The 20,194-nt window shown below is 38.6% G+C and overlaps 3 protein-coding genes across 8 annotated transcripts in view; 1 reads left to right on the top strand and 2 right to left on the bottom strand.

Annotated features, from left to right (window-relative positions):
• Positions 1 to 309: 309 nt before the first annotated feature.
• On the bottom strand, positions 310 to 2,737 carry LOC108435742 (Niemann-Pick disease, type C2). Of its 2 annotated transcripts, none has more exons than XM_017711766.2 (5): positions 2,625 to 2,737; positions 2,163 to 2,268; positions 1,418 to 1,525; positions 1,085 to 1,257; positions 310 to 878 (listed from the first exon to the last, which is right to left on the bottom strand). In XM_017711766.2, the coding sequence occupies exons 2-5, from the start codon at positions 2,242 to 2,244 to the stop codon at positions 792 to 794; spliced, it is 450 nt and encodes a 149-aa protein (XP_017567255.1). In that variant the 5' UTR covers positions 2,245 to 2,268; positions 2,625 to 2,737; the 3' UTR covers positions 310 to 791. The 2 variants fall into 2 exon arrangements, with proteins under 2 accessions (XP_017567255.1, XP_017567256.1); XM_017711767.2 differs by having other exon boundaries at positions 2,163 to 2,271; positions 2,625 to 2,673.
• A 94-nt stretch (positions 2,738 to 2,831) lies between these two features.
• isca2 (iron-sulfur cluster assembly 2) lies at positions 2,832 to 5,996 on the top strand. Its single transcript, XM_017711764.2, has 4 exons — positions 2,832 to 3,115; positions 4,327 to 4,495; positions 4,639 to 4,754; positions 5,115 to 5,996. The coding sequence occupies exons 1-4, from the start codon at positions 3,054 to 3,056 to the stop codon at positions 5,287 to 5,289; spliced, it is 522 nt and encodes a 173-aa protein (XP_017567253.1). The 5' UTR covers positions 2,832 to 3,053; the 3' UTR covers positions 5,290 to 5,996.
• Positions 5,997 to 7,613: 1,617 nt separating this feature from the next.
• The window catches only part of eml5 (EMAP like 5), a 71,079-nt gene continuing 58,498 nt past the window's right edge, over positions 7,614 to 20,194 (bottom strand). For 2 of the 5 annotated variants that reach the window (XM_037542031.1, XM_017711797.2), the window contains 11 exons: positions 18,242 to 18,415; positions 17,925 to 18,133; positions 15,567 to 15,724; positions 15,114 to 15,228; positions 14,017 to 14,205; positions 12,692 to 12,864; positions 12,210 to 12,372; positions 11,507 to 11,610; positions 10,218 to 10,371; positions 9,345 to 9,445; positions 7,614 to 9,001 (listed from right to left, as the gene is read on the bottom strand). In XM_037542031.1, coding sequence (XP_037397928.1) covers positions 8,965 to 9,001; positions 9,345 to 9,445; positions 10,218 to 10,371; positions 11,507 to 11,610; positions 12,210 to 12,372; positions 12,692 to 12,864; positions 14,017 to 14,205; positions 15,114 to 15,228; positions 15,567 to 15,724; positions 17,925 to 18,133; positions 18,242 to 18,415 — 1,577 coding nt within the window. In that variant the 3' untranslated portion in view covers positions 7,614 to 8,964. Of the gene's footprint in view, positions 9,002 to 9,344; positions 9,446 to 10,217; positions 10,372 to 11,506; positions 11,611 to 12,209; positions 12,373 to 12,691; positions 12,865 to 14,016; positions 14,206 to 15,113; positions 15,229 to 15,566; positions 15,725 to 17,924; positions 18,134 to 18,241; positions 18,416 to 20,194 lie in introns of those variants that run through there. The other 3 variants (XM_017711798.2, XM_037542032.1, XR_005130823.1) reach the window with 2 other exon arrangements.

Below are 20,194 nucleotides of genomic sequence, written 5' to 3'. Positions count from 1 at the left end.
GTTATAAAAAAAAAAAAATTAAAAAAAATCAAAATCGTATGTAGTTCGTCATACCTATCATTTCTTGCCCAAAAATTTCCACGATCAAATACACTGTGCATAAGAATGACCTAAGAATGTAAGCAAATATACTTAACACAATTTTAAGCACAGGCAAAATAAAATTATTTATTTATCTCAAAATGACCTCTCAAATATTTGCACATCAATGGAATTACTAGAGACATTAACACACCTTGGACTTTTACCCTTATCAAAGCTCAAGGGAAAACAAATATTCGTTTAAAACAGACTCAGTTAACCCAAATGCATAATTAAAAGTTCTTTATTTCAGACAGACAAGCATTATTCCAATTACAATGTTTAATATATACATTTTTTAAATGTTTTAAAATCAAATGCAAAATCTTAACTCTGTGTGTTCTTAAATTGACACTTCTGGTTAGAAGATTTAGATTACCATTGTTTAGCCACACAGCAGCCAAGAAAGTGGAAAAAATATACCAGAATGTTATATTCAACACTGAACACTCAACATTATTCAAAGTATCTCACTGAGATGATCATGGATACCTTTTTTCATAACACTATCCTAAACAATGTGTACAGTAAATTAGAGAAAATGTCAATTTAAAATGACAGTCATTAATAAGAAAACTAACCAAATTATAAAACATGTATCCAAATCAATTTTCTAAAAAGGTGAGTTAATAGAAAAATGCAAGAAGAATCTGTTATTGTAAGCAACGGTTTCCCTTTTGAAGCAGCTCTGTTGGCATCCATGTCGACCCTCAGCTCACAATCTGAACGGGAAACTTGATGCAAAACAAATCTTTGCTGGAGTCGTCTCTCAGTTCCCACTCCACAACCAATTTTATCTTTGGAGAAAAGGGAAGAAAAACACAAGGAAGTTACTGCACCATCACATGACAGCAGACGTGTTCAGCGCTGATAGTTGTGAACAAAACTAGTAAAATGGAACACAAAAAAAAAACAAAAAAAAAAACTTTATTATATACATACATACATACATACATACATACATACATACAAAATGTTCAGTTTGTCTATCAAAACTACTTACTGGGGGGTACTCTGCCTTGACAGGTAGCTCATTGACATAACTGTATAATTTATGCTTCTGAATGGGGCACTGGATTCCAGATTTGCAGCCATCCTCAATAGGGATGGGGAAAGGAACAGGGACACCAGCGATCACTCCATGAACCACAGCTTTGCTGGTCTGACTCTCAACCACTACAAGAGAGACAGGCAAACAAATAAGGGGCTACAGTTTTATGAAATCTGTGAACATAAATCTTTTTTTTTAAAAAATGCACATTTTGTAATCAAAGAAGTACGACACCAACTTTAGTGGAACAGAGAGCCAAAAAATAAGATGTGTGAAATTAATTACCACTGTTGAATGTCACATTTACAGAATAGCTCTGTCCTTTGTGAAGCTGGCACGGCTGATCTGGGCAGGGCTGAATGTCAACCTCGACCACCTTTCCAGAAACTGAGCCTGTTGTGAAGGAAAAATAACATGCTATAAAAGCTATGAACAGTACAGATGCAGACAAGAGTGTGTGAAATAAGTATAAAACAATGATGTCTTCATACGCCATTCTCTTGCATTTAGGCACAGAAACTTGGACGCGAAGGAACTGCCTAAAAATCACTCAGTTTTCCTTTTATCCCAAACATAGTTGAACAGGTAAAACACAACTGGTGTCTGAACTTCACTTCTTGCTCTGAAATTTTGGGTGACAGACTATTCCTATGTAGCTACATAAGCTTTCAGTGCAAAACTAAAGAAGGAAACTTCAGACACTAAATTCATTTTACTTGATCAGCTACCCTTGGGTTAAGGTGAAATGTTGGAATTTATTTTTTTGGTAAATCTTTCCTTTATCATGCATGAGAACTGTAGACTGTAGTATAGATATGTTCATTATAAGAATAGTTACTTGTTAGAACCAAACTTTAATATCACTGACTAATTCTTTTTTAAAAGGCTTTTGGAAATGCCTTTTAAGCTTTCCAACTAAAAAGGGGGAGGGGGGGTAATAGTACACAAATAAATGTGGAAAATCCTTCCCCCATCATGCTGCCTGTAAAATGCAGATGCGAGAAGGGGATAAAGGAAGCGGTTCACTCACCACAGTCAGCGAACTTCACCTGCTCAGCCTGAGCGAACGCAAGAAAAGGCAGCAAGAAGGCGCAGAGGAAGCGAGAATCCATCTCTCAGATGACTGTGTTCAATACCTGCTGACACACACACACAACTCTAGTTAAAGTTAAACCGGCCCGCAAGGACTTTCCTCTGGAAAACAGCCTCATAAACCAAGTCGTAAGGCCTCAAAAACCACAGTCTCTTTCAATCACATGACTGCTTTCCAACATACCAGCCGCCCTGAGGTATTAAATCTACTTCGTGAACTTCGTTGAGTTTCACTCCCTCACTAACAGGTTTCGCATCTCGCCAAAACACAGAAAACCAAATTGGAAATACTCATGATGGCAGCTGGACTGAAGCTGAAGCCCCGTTTGTTCTTTAACTACGTCTCAGAAATCTCAAATGTAAACAACTAAGAAAACAGAAAAGGAACATTAAAACTCACCACCACGTCCCGTCCTGCCCTTCTGCTCACTCCTCGCTTCCTTATCACAAGACCGAGCCCAGTCTTCTGCTTTTGATGACAAGCACACAAGTCTCGTGACGCATTCATGAGACCCTTTCTAGCCACTAGCAGAGGTCTGCGTCACAGGCGGTGGCCAATAACGTCTCCCGCCTCTTGAAAATAAGCGAAAACAACCGTTAACGCCCCTAATTTGTTGCCAGATACGCAAACATACCTAATCATATATGCATCACAGATACCCTATATTTAAAATATTAGAACGGCAAATGTGTGCTTACAGAGTATGGAGTTCTGAAACATCCATGTGAGCAATTTTATTTTATTCATAACGAACACTTGGCTATTTGTGGTTGAGGGGGATTTAAGGAAATCATATCCTGGCAACCGATCTCCAGTCTGTTGTGGAAGATGTCACTCGCTAGAGGAGTCTTGATCAGCGCGTCCAAAACAAAAGCATGGAAAGTTATAAAGTAAGTATTTGCCCGAAAGTCATTCTCTGGATTGTCACTGGGTTGAGACTGGTGTTTTCTGTTGAGGCTTTGTGTTTTAAAGAAATGTACTTAGTCACCCGCCTGCGTCGTTAGCAGCGTTAGCTTAGCGAAGCTGCAAGCTAGCTGGCTAACCTTACCAGAACAAGAGTCAAGGGCAAGACTGCAGCGATATCTAAAGCTGCCCGGTGAGAATCAGACAGCTCGGGTCGTAACTGCGTGCACTATTTGAGTATTCTAGAGGAACAGTATCTTAACGCAGCAGGGCGGTTTCGCTATTGGACACCTTAACCCTAAACGCAAACCGAGGCAGCTAACCTAGCTAGGAGTTGGATGACAGCAGAGCTGTCTGTTAAATGATCACATAAGACACTTTTAACTACCTAGCGAAGTTCATCTTCAAAACAAATGGATACTGGCTATTCATCATTTATCATTATTTGCCTTTTATTACAAACATTTACGTGTAATTTTGCAGCTTCTGTGAGGATGGATTAGCCACACGTTCAGTAAAACGCAGTGCAGGTAACCGCTGCCTCAGTGGCAGTCAGTACAGTCACACGGTGTCGGTTAGGCCCGTTAGTGTAGTTACTCTGTTCAACACATTATTGTCCGTATATAATGTCCACTAAATTGCATGATTTGTTTGTCTATGCTGTGTTTACGCCTGCGGCTTTGTATTTTATTGTACTTTAATGTATTATTCAAACAGCCATTAATCATTCATACATTTATGTTACTTTTCCTTTAGCTTGTTTAAAAACACATGATTGTATTGTAGAGCGCTTTGGTTGCCACTTGTTTTTAAATGTGCTGTATAATTAAAGCTAACTTGACTTAATCTCCGACATGTAGTCTGATTTAGTCTGCATGCTCTCTGAGATAGCCTGAGCACAAATCTAAATAAATATTTCAAATGTATTATTACACTTTGCAATTGCTCATTTTTTTTGGTCACATGTGACTGCTGATTTTAATAATGAATATAAAATAATTCTGAATACGAATTATAATTCTCATATAATTATAATCCTCATTCAAGGTGTAGCTGTATAATATTTAATTTAGAACAGGTGCTGTGACATTTTCTATTTCAGTAAATTTAGTTGGACATGGGTTAATGTGCCATTGTGGTCATATCAACACTTCACAGTGCATCCAGTTAACTCACAGATTCCACTTTTCTTTTAAAGTGCCCCCTCCTCAGTGGTACTTTGTGCATCCCGGCCTGTGGGGGTTACGCGGGTGTCTCAGATGCCCCCTCTGATCTCCACAATGCAGTATAGCCACAGCCCAGTTCAGGAGCAACAAACAGCGAGTCCAGCAGAAGATAAAGTCTATCTTACTGAATCTTGTGTCAAGGTTGGTAAATTCTCATTAACTTTTATCCTGAGTAGCATTAAAAAATTCGTTTGTACATTTTTTTGTTTTGTGGAGAACTCAATCAGGGATAAACAAACAAAATCATTTCCCACTGTCAGCTGTGATTTTTGATTGCTGTGCAGAGGCTCACTGAGATCATGGATAAGGGCGAGTATCTGAGGATACATGTGGAAGGTGGAGGATGCTCTGGCTTCCAGTATAAGTTCTCAGTGGACACGGTCAAAAATAATGATGACAGGTAATGCATACCTCCCTCGCTCTCCCTGAGAGGCCCCATTAGGTGATAAGAATTTTCTTCGAGAATTCAGTGACGCAGTAAGTTATTATTAAAATAAATGAAGGAAAGTTGTACTCGATAAATGGCAGTTAATTTCTTTAACTTTATACATTTTTAGCAGTATATTAGCACAGCTATTAGGACATATATCTACCATACAGCAACTGAAGAAGTTTGTGGGTGTAGTACGTAGTAAGCTAGTATTCACAGTGCTGCATATTAAGGGTTCATGCCTAATTTCCAGCAGAATTCAGAGATGGTTTGATTTTTGTTTAAGTTCACCATTTGCACCTAATTTTGTCTGCGTCTGCACTCTTGCAGAATATTTGAACAGAATGGTGTTGGGGTGATAGTAGACCAGGACAGTCTGGAGTTTGTGAAAGGTGCCACGCTGGACTTCAGCCAGGAGCTCATCCGCTCTTCCTTCCAAGTTCTTAAGAACCCCCAGGCAGAACATGGCTGCTCTTGTGGCAGCTCTTTTTCTATAAAGGTCTGAAAGTTGTCCCAATATCAGTTTGTTAAGATCCACAATGCATTTAGCAGTGCTTTTCCTCATCCCAGGACATGCACTTCACATTTTTGTGTCAATAAAGAGCAGCTCACCAAGAAATTATGAGTTTAACTAGAGGTGTTGGCGCAAGAAGAACACATAAATTAGCAGCGCATAGAGTCACCAGGAACAGGGATGAGGACCACAGATTTAAAACAGCTACACACAGTGTATTCCAAACAATAGATGACCGAGTGCTTATTTAAATTAAGCTGTGTTATTGTCATTTGTTGTTCCATATTCAAGTGAATGAATGTGACATTTGTTGTGCAGTTATAGTCATTCAGTATGCCTTATGATTATGGTATATTTAACATCGGAGGACCGTAGAGCTTGTCAACAGCCGTAAGGTCATATGCAAAAGTTTGCGCAACCCTAGTCAAATAACATGTTTTGTGAGACTAAGTACACATTCTCTACAGACAACACACTCCTGCATATTGTAACACACAATTACTGCTTATTTATTATTTAACATGCTGGTAAAAAGCAAAACATAAAATGGCTTGTGTAAGTGTGTTCTCTGTAGAGGGCATGTTAACTTATTTTCACTTGGAAAATTCAAATAGTTTAATTTATTTTCTTGTAAACTGTACATAAAAAATTGTAAATAGGATGTTAAATTGTTTAATAAAATTATAGTGCAAGAAGAACATCGTGTCTCTGTTGCTCTTTACTTTGTGCATGCATATTCTACTTATTTTAGGTTATAAATAGCATAAGTATCACCTCATTTCTTACTATACTGTAAAAGGCAGTGGTGTCATTGTGTTGTTTACACCTACTTGTTTTATTATGTATTGTAAGTTATACTTATAATGATGCCCTAGTGGTTCTGATGGTGGGTGGATGCTGTATAAATGGACTACACCACAGTGTGGTCTGCTTGTAGCACTTTAGACCCATCTGACACTGTAAATGATGTAACTATGGTTTGACTGAGCTGCCTGTGCGCTTGATTTGATAACTTCCCCCTCATCTCAAGTGAGTAATGCAGGCGAAAAATGGCCGCTGAGCTGTACTGTTTTGAACCATTGCTTGTAGTTTGAAGACTGTAGTGAACAGTTGAAGAATCATCTTTGAGTTTGAGCTGTTAAAGGTCCTCTCCACCTCTTTTCCACCCTCTCTAATCATGAGTGAACTATCACCAAGCACCAGAGGAATGTGCTGTGTCATATCTAAGACAATTCTCGGAGCTTTGCTGTCACTGGATAGTTCGAGATCAAAAACAGAATTGTTTGGCTTGTGACTACAGCTCATGAGGGAACTGATAAAGGTTTCTGCTTGGATTTGACTAACAAGCAGTGGTGTTTAAGACTTTGTAATTGTTTACTTCCCTCTGAGCTAATCAAAGTTGGAAAAGAGCAATTAATTTGTCAGTGCCTGGTCTACATTACTACGATAGCTTCTGATGGTAATCACATTATCTCACTGTTTTACTCAGTGTCAGTCCATTCCAGACAAATTTTCTCTTAAATGTATGATATTGATAATATTATTTGTATTATTAATGTATCTGTACTACATAAAATACTGTGCAAAAGTTGAAAATCACCCTTTTATTTACTTAATTTCCAGTCAAAACAGCCATTAAGTATGTTATTCACTTTTCAGTTTAAAATAGAACAGAAAACATATGTGCAAACTACTCAATTACAATTACCCTGTTTAAACCCTTGTAACTCCATCCTTCCATTTTTAAAATCAATGGGTTAGAGCTGTGTGCCCACTACAAAAAGCCTTCCTAAAAATGTCATTGATGTGATGATTCTGTTGTTCATACAAGCAACTACTCAAACACACCTTAACTGCTTTGCCTTGCATTTGCACAAGGAAAAATAAGACAAAAGGAGTAAAAAAGCTCAAGCTCCACTCAACAAAAAAAAAAGTCAACAAGTGTTGCTGTTCTTCTTTTACTATGAGAATCCAACTTGATGCTATTGGCCATGAAAGAATGTGTTTCTTGTCAAGAATCCATTACTGAGAAAAGCTAAATAGACAAAAATATCCCTGAAGATTTCTCTGAAAAACTGAAAGCAAGTCTCACAAAAAGAGTGGAAGCCGTAATAATGACTAAATGGACACACTAAATACTAAAAAAAGGCTATTTTATTTATTTGTTGAGGCTTCTGTGTAATGTTCTTTTGAATATGCTTTTTATTTTGACACTGAGAAATAAATTACTTGTGCTTAAAGGCCATTTTGACTTGAAATAAAAAAATAAATGAAATTATACTGAAATAAATATGAAATACTGAATTAAATAATCAAAAACATTAATCAAGGTTTCATAGGATTTATACACTCATTTTTTAATCAAAGTTGGCCTTTAAGAAAACATTTGACAAAAATATACAAAAGAATGTCTTTACATTTGATATGTACATTGATATCATAAAATTAAAATATGTACTCCGCACACTTCACGCTATTAATCAGTATGACAACAAATGAAATAGAAAACATTTTGCATTTTGTTATTCTCAGTTTACTTTTATATTTCTGTTCAACATTCCAGTTGAAAAAACATTAGATTTGTTAATGGAAGAAACAAAACTCTTAAATTATGATATGACTAAAAAAGGCTTTAGCAGCACAATAAATATTGATTTTAAATGACGCATCAGTGCATCACAAAACATCTTTTTCCCCTCTTGTTTATTTTTAAGGGACTGAATAAAAACCATCTTCTCTTTTAAAGGTTGTTCTCAGACACAAAATACATTGCATACGTTTCTTACCTACACACGCACTCGCACACAGAACTCACGGTTACTGCTCAAGCTAAAGATGCTACATATGAGGTTAGGAGTGCCACCTACGTCTGCAGAGGGGGTCTGAGGTTTGACGAGTGAATACCATTTTCAGGGTTGACATTAAAGACCACTGGAGAACCACAGTGAGCAGGTCAAGTATACAGTGCATAGAATGCTTTGGCATGCTGACATCCAAGAATATAACACCCGTGTTACATTCTGGGAGAAGGCCACAGGAGTTCTGATCTTCAATTGAGAAAAAAAAATCAACAAACCACACAAGAAACACATGACAATGTGGAAAACACAAAACATACAAAACAAAAATATGAACATATAAAATGGGAATTTCAAATTGAGCGGTCTAACCTTCCTCAGTGTAGAACACTCAATGGGAGCTTTAAGGCTAATCTTATTTTGCTTGCTACAAATTTGTCAGTCTTTTCAATCAAACCTTAAGGAACACTGACACAGACGTATTTTAACTTAAAAGACATTTCTTCTTCAAATTTAGGACAATTGTAAAAGTAGTTAAGAGGGGTATACGTATATTTAAAACATCATATCTGAGTCTGTGGGCAAAAGCCTTCTCTGAACATGTTTCCACAGCATCACTGAGTGACAAAAGAAAGTACAGTAGGTTTCAGGTGTGGGTAATGATGGGCCTGGAGGCTCATTCAGATGCATGCACCTGGCGGTAGAAAAATCAGGGTTTAATCCAGGTTAGTTCTTCCTATCTTCATGCAACAGAGCTGTGCTGGGCTCCTCACTCTGGTCATGCAGGGACTGGTGTAAAAGCCCAGACAGTCTGTGCTCCTCTGGGCTTTGCAGTGGCACTGAGGCATGGGCTGGAGGTGGGCGTGCTTCAGTGAGGAGCATGGACACACTTCCACACAAACAAGCTGTTTTGGAAAGAAAGAGCAATGAAATAATGACCTTAAAACACCCTGCCATCACTGTATTACAACATCACAAGACAAGAGGGTGTCTCAATAACTGGCAGAAGTGCAACTGGTTCTGAGGTACAGAGGAACCAAATAAAAGTGAAGTAAAACATATCAGTGTTGACAAGGTACCTAATACAGCTGCATTACATTGACTGAACAGCATATTGTGATCACACTACTACACATTGAGATTTTGTCATGCCTTGAAATGTAAAATTTGTGAACCCTTTAAGTGACAGAATTTAAGACTGAGCTTTGTAACAATGGTTAACAAAAATATATGGTTTAGCCACAGTACCTTCTGTCATCACCTCCAGCACTGATGACGAAGCGGTCCCCATTGGTGAAGCGAATGTTGGTCACATGGGCCGAATGGCCCAGAAAGCGCTTGTGTTTGGCCTGAGGAAACATGGGGAGCTATTGAGAAGGATCCAGTTTACATTCATGTGACATATGTATATATACCGTGGGTATAAAGTCTTCAGCATGTGAAATATTTTTCTTCTCACAACAGCGATGTTTATAGAAAGAAGCATTTCTTTTCGCAAGTGAGCCTGTTATTGAAGGTCTTGAACAGAGTGGAAATATTTCAAGAAGCAGACGTGGGTAATAAATATGTACTCCATATTCTATTTTTTTTTTTATTTCTGAATTTAAATGTAGGATTTACATTATGTCTCACAGACATATCCTACTTCAGATAAAGTATTCATAATACAATCAAGAACAGTAAACATTCAATCAGATTACAGTCAGTAGAAGTTATTCACTATGTGATCTCACTGTTTACCTTCAAAGCGTATGAGTACTTCATCATTACACTATAATAATATATGTATAATTCTAAACTACTGCATTATAAGACTGCACTTCCCTTTCCTTGGCCATCCCTGGATAGGATAGTTTTCATCTTAAATGTTCATTCTGGTGCTCTACACACTTATTATTGCCCTACTACAGTAATACAAACCAGGTGGCCTAGTCGACCATGTCATTATGCTTTAAGGCTTTGTTATTGTGTATAGCTTCTTACTGTGGAGTCAGACTCTATCCAGACAAGGAATTACAGTCATTTATTAAAGTTTGTTTAATTCAGTCCAAAAAAATAGCTTCATATATATATGTTTACATGTTTAACACTTTTTTACAAAGTTAAACTGGGTGTACTTACAAACTTTTCTGGACATGGAAAGTCGAACAGCTTTACCATTCCAAAATCATCACCCGTGACAATGTTGAGGCCAGAATGGGAGACACAGGCACACGTTACATCTGCTTTATCTGTGTTGCGGGACCATATTCCCACAACTTCATCCCCCAGCACACTGCACACACAGACATAAAGCAATAAACAACCGTTACTACTGCAGAGAAATAGCTATTATCCCTTTCCATTATCCATGATAGTAACTTCACACATGAGTAAAATGTTATGAACTGAAATGGAATTGATAACCAGGTTGCCTGGAGTTCTAGAGATCTGATGTAACCACTGTAAATACTATAATTGACCATTGAAAAGCAAGATTACATTAATTCCAAGACCAAGATTTCTAAGGGGATTAAAGATTCAGGTGGCGCCATGACAAGGTGCTCATGACACACGCTAACACCTTAGAGCAGGAGAGGTAGAAGAAACACCAACCACTTTGGAAAATAACATCAATCCAGTTTGTAAGGAAGGGGGAAGAGCCACCAACCACAGCAACAAGAAGAACCAGTCTGCTACAATCATGGGAAATGAAGGTCGACCTGTAAGGAAGGCTGCAGTTCCCCCAGATTGTCCATACAACCTCGAGGCCGGATGCAGTACTGTGGTCTGAAGAGGCAAAAAAAGGAAGGGCACCAAATACCAAGTCCTTCTGCATGACTGTAGGGGGAAAGGATGGCAGGCATGCCTTTCCCGGTTGAGGTCGGCTGTAGAGGATTTCCAGCCCAGTCAGTTTGGAGAATGCTCACACCCATTGGAATGATGGGAAAGGAAAGAAAGGCAGCAGCTCGCAGGACGGGGGAGGCAGCAGAAAGAGCCTCTTCCTTGTTATGGAGCAGGAGAGATGAGTTAAGCTGGAAGCCAGCAGGAAATGATGGGCAGTGACTTGGCCACCACTGCTGACCCACCACCGGGAGGGTGTCGTGGTTGAGGGTTGAAACACCCTATGAATGTTGGGTACCGCCTGATGACATCAACTCCTCCTGGCCAAGGCTACATTCACTTAAGGTGAATGAAGGAGAAGCATCTTCAGATGTATTTGAAATCCAAAATAAAGAGGGACAGGTGAGGCACGATGCAATTCTTTGTCTTCTTTGTTCAACTAGTCTGCAGCTCAGCTGTTTGATCAACACTGTGAGGAGCTTGAATAGTGTCTAAATACTGTTGAACAATGTATGAGATGTCTGAATACGTGAAAACGTTTGTGGACACAGTCAAAGGCACTTAATCGAAATAAAAAGTGCAGTTACCTTGTCCATGTGGCCCAGGTGATTCTGTCTATGACTGCTTGCTCTGTGACTTGCTTTCCGGAAGGCACCTCATAAACTAGTCGTTTGTAAGCACCAGTGGACAACTACAGAGATAAATTCAGAACGATCAATACATACTAGAGATGCACAATAATTTTAGAATTCAGTAGTGGTTGATAATTCTTTAAAAATAGCTTCAGACAGATGTTTAAATATGGCTGATATTTCAAGCTGTTATTGCATTTTATGATAACTGATGATATGTTCTTAAACTCCAGAATAGTAAAATGTTTAGGTAATGCTGGACAACTGTGCTAAAATAGCTGCATTTTATTAATTTTCCTGCATTTATAACCTTATAAAAATACATTTTCCTTATAAATAATAAATTAACCTTCGTAAGGTTAATCCAGGAAAATGTAGTCTCAATTACTACAATTTATATTTGTTTATGTACAGGTATTGATATTGGCAGTTAAGAGCAGGGTATATAACATATCTGTGAAATAATTAATTTTGAGGCAGACACAGCACACACATGCTCCATACATGCTGGACAATGTTACAAATATCAATTTCACTGGGTATATTAACTGTCAAAAAAGCAAAGCATAACCATCTGCCAGACACATTCAACACTTTTACCACAGAAGAAGCAAAACATGTAGTAAGTTAATTTACAAACACAAGCACAGGGCTGCACCTGTATATAGCAGCTGTCAGCAGAGAAGTCCATCTGAATGACAAAGCTTGGGATATCTCTGCAGCAATTAATGCGGTTCAGTTGCGGACCCAACGTCAGGTCATAGAAATCCACAGCATTTTCGCTTGAGCCCACAGCAAGGTAACGTGAATCTGGACTGAACCTGTTGAGGAATCAGGGCAGTAAGTCAACTCACTTTTCAATTACAGTAAGAATATTAATAAAATGACAAATGACGAATGTCAATGATTGATGAGCGATAGTTACACTGATGACTTAGAAAGAACAGAATATGTATAATTAAGGTTTAGTCTCAGACAAAGCAAACAGTGCAACTCTGACAGGATATGCACAACATGTAGGATGTCAGTTAGAGGTGTTATGTGAGTTTAAGAGCATATCTGAGATTTTCTGTCGTTCCCTTTTATGTCTATTCAACTCTTGTTCCACAACTACTACTTGTTAAAAGAACTTGAGAGAACCTGATATCCTGAATGGCAGAGCGCCGATCTCTCTTCTTGCCCCAGATCTTGAGGGAGGTGACAAGGAGAATGATGAACTCTCCATTCTTCATGCCTATGGCCACCATGTCACCCTCAGGACTGTAGCTGACCATGCGTGCAGGATGCCCCAAGTTCACCTTATTCAGCATCTTCTGTTTTTGGCATATGAGAGAGCAACACTTTATCATATATTACATACTCATTTAATAAATTGTCTTTAATTTTTTACTTTGGTCTGCTCTTCAGGAACTGATAAAATGCTCTCATAGATAAAAATTAATAATGTGGTATCAGTGTAATTATTTTATATTACATTAGTAGCAGGGCTGTCCAAGTTAACACGATGATAACGCATTAACGCAATCTCAATTTAACGCGATTTTAAAAAATTAGTGCCGTTAACGCGAATTCTATTTGGCCCTGCGAGTCATCCGTAGTTCATGTTGAGACTTGACCGTGAGCGGCATCTCTCATTAAGAGTAGAGGAGTAAGTGTCTGTGTTTACATGCAAAGATTTTTGCCAATCTGACTGAATACAATCGGATTACAGATTCAGACTGAGGTGTTTATATGCTCACTTTATTCAACAATCTGATGAAAATCTTCGTTTACATGCTCACTACAAGTAATCCGATGCAAAATGCTGCGCATGCGTGGAGCAGCCTTAGAGTAAACGTTACCATCACAGCGAACATCACGTGATGTCCAGTCCGCGTGAGATGAGTTTCCAGTTGGGGCTTTTGTTTTTAATTGCTTTAAAATGTCAGACTCAGAAAAACGTCCTTCACATGTACTTATAAAGTTTGCGCAGTACTGTGAAGTCCTATAGGCTGTGACTGAATACAACTTCAGCACAACTGAAGTTTTATTAGTTTTTTTTTTTTTGTTACACATATCTGAACTGAGACAGAGTAGTATGTAACTACATGTCTTATATTTGAGACTACCGCTCCCTAATCTATTTCAAATCCAATTTTGTCTTTTGTAGGTTCAGTATTACTGCCTAGTATGTGAGTGAATAAAACTCCCTTACAGTTTTCTCGTCCCAGCAGTTTTTAACACAAGTACATTTAGCATGAAATGTGTTCACCATTTTAATTGTAGCATTTCACTTAAAAAATCCTTATTTTCTATAACATTTACACAGATTTTTAAAAATGCAATTAATCGCGATTAACTACATGAAATTCTGAGATTAATCATGATACATTTTTTTAATCGTTTGACAGCCCTAATTAGTAGCATTACAAAGATTCTTTGTGTGTGTGTGTGTGTGTGTCAGCGTGTGTGTGTGTAGTGCTCACCCTCTCTGGAATATCCCAGAGCCGCACCGTGCCATCCTCTGCAGCAGACAGGAAGACATCCCGTGTAGGGTGAGCACTCAGACCCCAGATGGGGCCATCCATGTGGCCGTTTACTAAGATATTACACGCTGCATTCTTCTCCCCTACCTCAATAATCTCAGCATTCCGCGTGCCCACCAGGATCTTACCCTGAACAAAGACAACAGAACATCAAGTGATCAAACCATTAGCATGGGAAGAAAATCAGAGAGAAAAAACTTCTTTCATCTTTGTCACAAAGCAAAAACCTGTAAAAGGTGCTTCAAAAAGCATTGTACATGTATGGACATTTATTGGGAGAAACAAGGAGAAGGAAAAAAATCACTTTACTTTCAATGTAGGTCAGAAGAACAAGACTTTTTTCCAAGTACCTTGGGGCCGTTTCCTTTGCTCCATTCATCATGTAATTTACACACAATGTAAAGGACAACAGACCTTTTCAAATTATGTCAAAAACTGAAAAACCTCCACACAGCCCTTTTAGTCTAATTTTGACCTCAATTTAAAAAAACATTCACAATCTGAAGTGAGTTTCCAGTTAAGCTCAGGTCTTCTAACATTTTTAAATATTACTTTTTTATGAATCAGAACATTTCTACAGTGTGAGCTTGTCAGTGGCATGACCAAGCGAATGATTCAGGCAGTGGCCAAAAAAAGAGAGAAGAGAGAAAAATGTCCCAGTTTGTGTTTTAGCAAAGTACAAACATGTCTAGTGCAGTTTAGCTGTTTGTGTCACATGTTAACGGAAGAGTCTGACGTTTTGAGTGCTTTTTAGAAGTCGAAACTCCTTGTGTGTGATACCGTCTTTCTGCCTAATTGTCTGATGTTGTGCCCTCATGACAAAAAAATATAAGAACTTCTGTGATCTATCTGTGTCACCCATTATAATTATTTGATAATGAACCTTAACATTAAGAAATGACTAATAAGGCTACTGATAAATCTGTGTTAAAAGGTGTTAAATCAAAGACTTGTCCTGGCCATTGTTACACAATATTTAGTATTCTTAATTATTACAGCATGCTTCTATATGCTGTAAGCTTGTGTGACTGTTGTACCTTGCCTCTGCAGACAGAGCGCACACAGTCTATGATCTGGCCAGTTTCCAGTCTGAAAGCCCTGCAGCGCTTCAACTCCTGATCCCACAGCTTTAGCGCACCGCCCTCCTTAGACCTGCAGGGTGCAGCACACACACAGCACAGCTCACAAACTACAGCACTGCACACACACAGCACAGCTCAGACACAGCAATGCATGCTAATAACAAGGGGTTTATCCAGTCTCTGAGTTAGAGAGGTTACAGTAAAAATCATTTTAGTGTAGGGCTATCTATGTCTGACTGGACCTCACCTTGTCTACAAAAACCTAAAAAGCATGCAACGTAATTTATATATTTAGGCCCTAATTATGACTTCTTTATTGGTTATTTCTATCATTAAAATCTTCAGGTTTAATATTTTTAATTTCTTGACCACTTTCTTAGTGTGAACTGGAATAGATGGGTCACTCACGGTCGTTCCTTTCCACCTGTGACAATGAGGCCGTCTCGCAGTGTGGTGTACATGGTGAAAACTGGACCAGTGTGTGCCTTAGCCACAATTCGCACTAGAACGTGTTCCTTCCATACACACACATCTCCACTAATGGTACCTGTAAATGTCAAGTTATTCTGAAAAGAAAACAAATCTGCACTAATCTAGTGACCTCTAGAGAACAGCACAGCATGACAAAGCAAAGTTGTTTTACAGTTCATTTACTGGCGATATCTCACATATATGTTTATACAGTACATGGCTATACAGGGACACTCTCTAAAACACGGCAACAGCAAGATGTTACGATTGGCCCATCCCAGTCCTGTCCATGTGTTCGTGTTGTGTTTACTTCCTAGTACCAAGACCAAATTTTTGTGTAATGATGTAATATGAAAATACACCATATAAAAAGAAAGTGGCCCATTTGTATGGATCCAGTATTGGCAATATTAAGCCTGTTCCAGTTCCAGTCACTGTTATACACTATATTGCCAAAAGTATTCGCCCGTCTGCCTTCACACACATATGAACTTGAGTGACATCCCATTCTTAATCTATAGGGTTTAATATGATGTCGGCCCAAAGGTGTTCTATTGGGTTGAGATCAGGACTCTGTGCAGGCCAGTCAAGTTCTTCCACACCAAACTTGCTCATCCATGTCTTTATGGATCTTGTTTTGTGCACTTGTGTGCAGTCCTGTTGGAACAGGAAGGGGCCATCCCCAAACTGTTCCCACGAAGTTGGGAGCATGAAATTGTCCAAAATCTCTTGATTTGCTGAAGCATTAAGAGTTCCTTTCACTGGAACTAAGGGGCCGAGCCCAACTCCTGAAAAACAACCCCACACCATTATCCCCCCTCCACCAAACTTTACACTTGGCACAATGCAGTCAGACAAGTACTATTCTCTGGCAACCACCAAACCCAGACTTGTCCATCAGATTGCCATACAGAGAAGCATGATTCATCACTCCAGAGAACAGGTCTCCACTGCTCTAGAGTCCAGTGGCAGCACACCACCGCATTCGACGCTTTGCATTGCACTTGGTGATGTAAGGCTTGGATGCAGCTGCTCAGCCATGGAAACCCATTCCATGAAGCTCCCTAAGTGCTGTTCTTGAGCTAATTTGAAGGCCACATGAAGTTTGGAGGTCTGTAGTGATTGACTCTGCAGAAAGCTGGCAACCTCTGCGCACTATGCGCCTCAACATCCGCTGACCCCACTCTGTCATTTTGCATGGCCTACCACTTTGTGGCTGAGTTGCTGTTGTTCCCAATCACTTCCATTTTGTTGTAATACCACTGACAGTTGACTGTGGAATATTTAGTAGTGAGGAAATTTCCCGACTGGACTTGTTGCACAGGTGGCATCCTATCACGGTACCCTGCTGGAATTCACTGAGCTCCTAAGAGCGACCCATTCTTTAACAAATGTTTGTAGAAGCAGTCTGCATGCCTTGGTTTTGTGCACCTGTGGCCATGGAGGTGATGGGAACACCTGAATTCAATTATTTTGATAAGTGAGTGAATACTTTTGGCAATATAGCGTATTTCGTGCACTCCATTTACATTACTGCCACTGTTTTCCATTTTGTAAGTGAAAATAAATGAACATACTCTACAGACAGCACACATTGTAATACACAGTTAGAATGAATGAGTTACTGAATTTAACATACTGGAAAAAAATAAAACAAAATGTTGCCTGTGCTAAAGTTAATACTGTATGATTTCCCAATATATTAAGCTTGGCAAATAAACAGAAATTGTGCCCTAAAATGTGCAGATAAATGTCATATTCTAGTTTGCTCTCTGTAGAAGATATGTAGACTTGAATTCTCACTAAAATCAATAAAATGTGTAATTTGATTTACTCTATAAAATGGTTATTTAACAAAAGTAATCCAAAAACACAAAAGAAGCTAGTTCTGTATATAGTACCACTCCACGTATAAAAAAAGTGAGTTTTTAAATTAACTGTTACATAAATCACAGATAAATTAATCAAACTGTATCAAAGTAAATATTAAACACATTGTAAAAGGTCATTTCAAGTAGGCAATAAAAAAAACACTAGAAATTAAGTGATTTTATATCGCATTCAATGGCAGCTATGCATTTCCTACATGAACTGAATGGGCTTTTCTACCTTTAATAGTTTGTAGTGAAAGTGTACCAAGACTCAGTATCTGCTGATACTCATTACTAAAAGACATGGATCGGAAAAGGTGGCAAAAAAGGGATCAGCCTCTTTCTTTCACTAGTGTCAAACAACTCAGTACTGTACTCAGGCTGTGTAATATCTGTGTGTTTAAATATAAAGAGTTATACTTACAGCTCCAAACGCCACAGAAAGCATGGTTTGCATGCGAGCATCCTCAATGGAACTAAGAACTCCCTTCTTGCTGAGTAGAGCCCTGCCTGCCAGCGTCCAGAAGCGCACATGCTTTATCCCCACTGACACAAACTGAGTGTCTGAGTCTGGTCGGAACTCGGCCACAAAGATCCGCTGTGTGTGGCCACAGCGACTGGCTACTTTGGCACCTTGGGAACAATAAATGAACAGGTGCTGTTGTAAGTCAATGTCTCTAATGAATGTCTGCATAAAAATTGAGAGATTGGGGAGCAGGCAAAAGTTTAGCAGTGCTGTACCTTCCTGCCACTTCCAGATGGTGATAGTGTGCTCAGGGTCCAGCCCCACAGACAGGAGCAGCTTGCCAGTGGCACTGAAGCTGACCGAGCAGATTCCTCGGGAGTGGTAGCAGCGCAGCACAGACAGAGTCTGCTTGTTCATTGCATCCCACACATGAATGGATGGAGATGTGGCTGCCAAGTACATAGAGAACTAGGCTCAATCTTTATATATGAATTTATGAAACAAATATATTACAACTCAAATATAATTAATTCAGACGTTAATATATTACAACTGCTTCTACTAATATCATCATACTTATATCCTATTAATTGCACAATTACAGAAATAACTAAAGTTTCATTTGATTTACTGGGCCATTGTGAGAAACTCTAAGCAAATCAGCAAGTTTGTGTGGAGCGTGTAAAACTGCATGTGACTTTAGAGCCAGTAGAGGGCAGTGTTCTAGAGGAAACTTGAGCCATGCCCACCCTGGCACAAACATTAGCTCTCTCAGATCTCTACAACATGAATTAGCTGCATTCTAAACCAAATACATTAGAAACGGTGCAAGACAATATTTCACTGGCACCTTTAAAACACCATTAAATTTGTTGTTGGTAACAAAACGGAAATAGCCTTAATTACTCAACTCTGGTCTTTGTCTCAAGACCAGTCTCAAGACCATACAATAGCACTCTTATTCTTGTCCCAGTCTCGGCGTAAGGTGGATTCAGAAACTGCAGTGCAGTGCCTCTGTCTGAGTTAACTGAAAACTGAACTTTTTTTCTGTTATTACCGAATATCAACAATTCCTTCAAATACAATAAGACATAAGTAATTTCTCTATGTGTTTAAATAAAATCTGTTTGCTGCTGGTTGAAGATCTAATTGATCTTCTCCATGATGGCCTAACTGGTTGTAAATTTTTTCCTGATTTTCTTTGATTCCAAAATTCAAACATCCCCTGCAGGCAGATCAGAATGTTATTATTACTACATTTTTATTTACTAACAAAAATGGATGTTTGTTCTTTGGTTCATATTCAGTTGACTTTAGATGGGGATTCTGAATAAGAAGAAGTAACTGAGTACGACCTCACCATCATTTGCTTCCAAACATGACATTACAAGTTAGTTCTAAGATTTTAAAAGCCTTGCACAGTTGTTTTTAAAATCTGTGAAAAATAAATATATTTTATATATTTCAGTTGCCTTCTAATTTTTTCCTCATAATGACATTAAATGGAGTGCTTTGTATTTTCTTTTTTCTCTGTCGCATTTTACGATTCTACTATGGGCCACACCCCCAAAGTGGATTAACTGAAAGCCTCTGCGTCAGAAGTAACCTATTTCAACTTTTGCTGCAGCAGATTCTGATACGGATATACATGAACCAATAGAAAGATGGACGGCACAGGCGGAATGAAACTGCTGCACCATTTAATGACAATTTAATGAAAATGAGAAGCTGGCAAGTCAAAAAGGGACTTCAGCTTCATGTTAACCATATAGTTGAAATGCAATATCTTTGATTAGTTTGCTGACAAACAGGTTCTTTTTCAGAATCTCCCTCTTCAGGTTCTTGCAAGTAAGGCCATGTTGATGTGAACTGATTTCCATCCTATGCAATAATGTGGTGCCTACACCTTAGATTTCTGTTTGTTAGTAAGGTAATAGAAGTTTTTGCATTTCACCTATATTGTTAACACTAATACATCAGCTTCTTGTTCAAAATTTCCTGCTCAAACTTAACTGGTAAGCAAGCATTATAATAACTGCTGCACCGTTTGAGAAAGGACAGGGCAATTCAAACAAGAAACTGGCGAATAGGATGCAAACTCAGCCTGACATTGTTAACTGTAAATTTGTAACTCCAAAATGATCTGAATACGAACTTATACTGACATGCTAGCCTTTTGGTGCAGGGTGCAGGTGCCCTACAGACAATAGGAGAAAGGCTGTTAGGGG

This window comes from Pygocentrus nattereri, chromosome 10, assembly GCF_015220715.1.
Source record: "Pygocentrus nattereri isolate fPygNat1 chromosome 10, fPygNat1.pri, whole genome shotgun sequence".
Lineage (NCBI taxonomy): Eukaryota > Metazoa > Chordata > Actinopteri > Characiformes > Serrasalmidae > Pygocentrus > Pygocentrus nattereri.
Note: the sequence above shows the minus strand (reverse complement) of the source record. Positions and strands in the feature narration are given on the sequence as shown.

What these genes read in the sequence shown, in the direction of transcription:
- LOC108435742 (XM_017711766.2), bottom strand. Translation starts at nt 2,244, where the DNA reads ATGGATTCTCGCTTCCTCTGCGCCTTCTTGCTGCCTTTTCTTGCGTTC. An exon ending in GGTGAAGTTCGCTGACTGTG is followed by an intron (nt 1,526 to 2,162) that starts GTGAGTGAACCG and finishes CCTTCACAACAG; the next exon opens with GCTCAGTTTCTGGAAAGGTG. An exon ending in AAATGTGACATTCAACAGTG is followed by an intron (nt 1,258 to 1,417) that starts GTAATTAATTTC and finishes TCTCTCTTGTAG; the next exon opens with TGGTTGAGAGTCAGACCAGC.
- isca2 (XM_017711764.2), top strand. Translation starts at nt 3,054, where the DNA reads ATGTCACTCGCTAGAGGAGTCTTGATCAGCGCGTCCAAAACAAAAGCA. An exon ending in AAAGCATGGAAAGTTATAAA is followed by an intron (nt 3,116 to 4,326) that starts GTAAGTATTTGC and finishes TTTCTTTTAAAG; the next exon opens with TGCCCCCTCCTCAGTGGTAC. An exon ending in TTACTGAATCTTGTGTCAAG is followed by an intron (nt 4,496 to 4,638) that starts GTTGGTAAATTC and finishes ATTGCTGTGCAG; the next exon opens with AGGCTCACTGAGATCATGGA.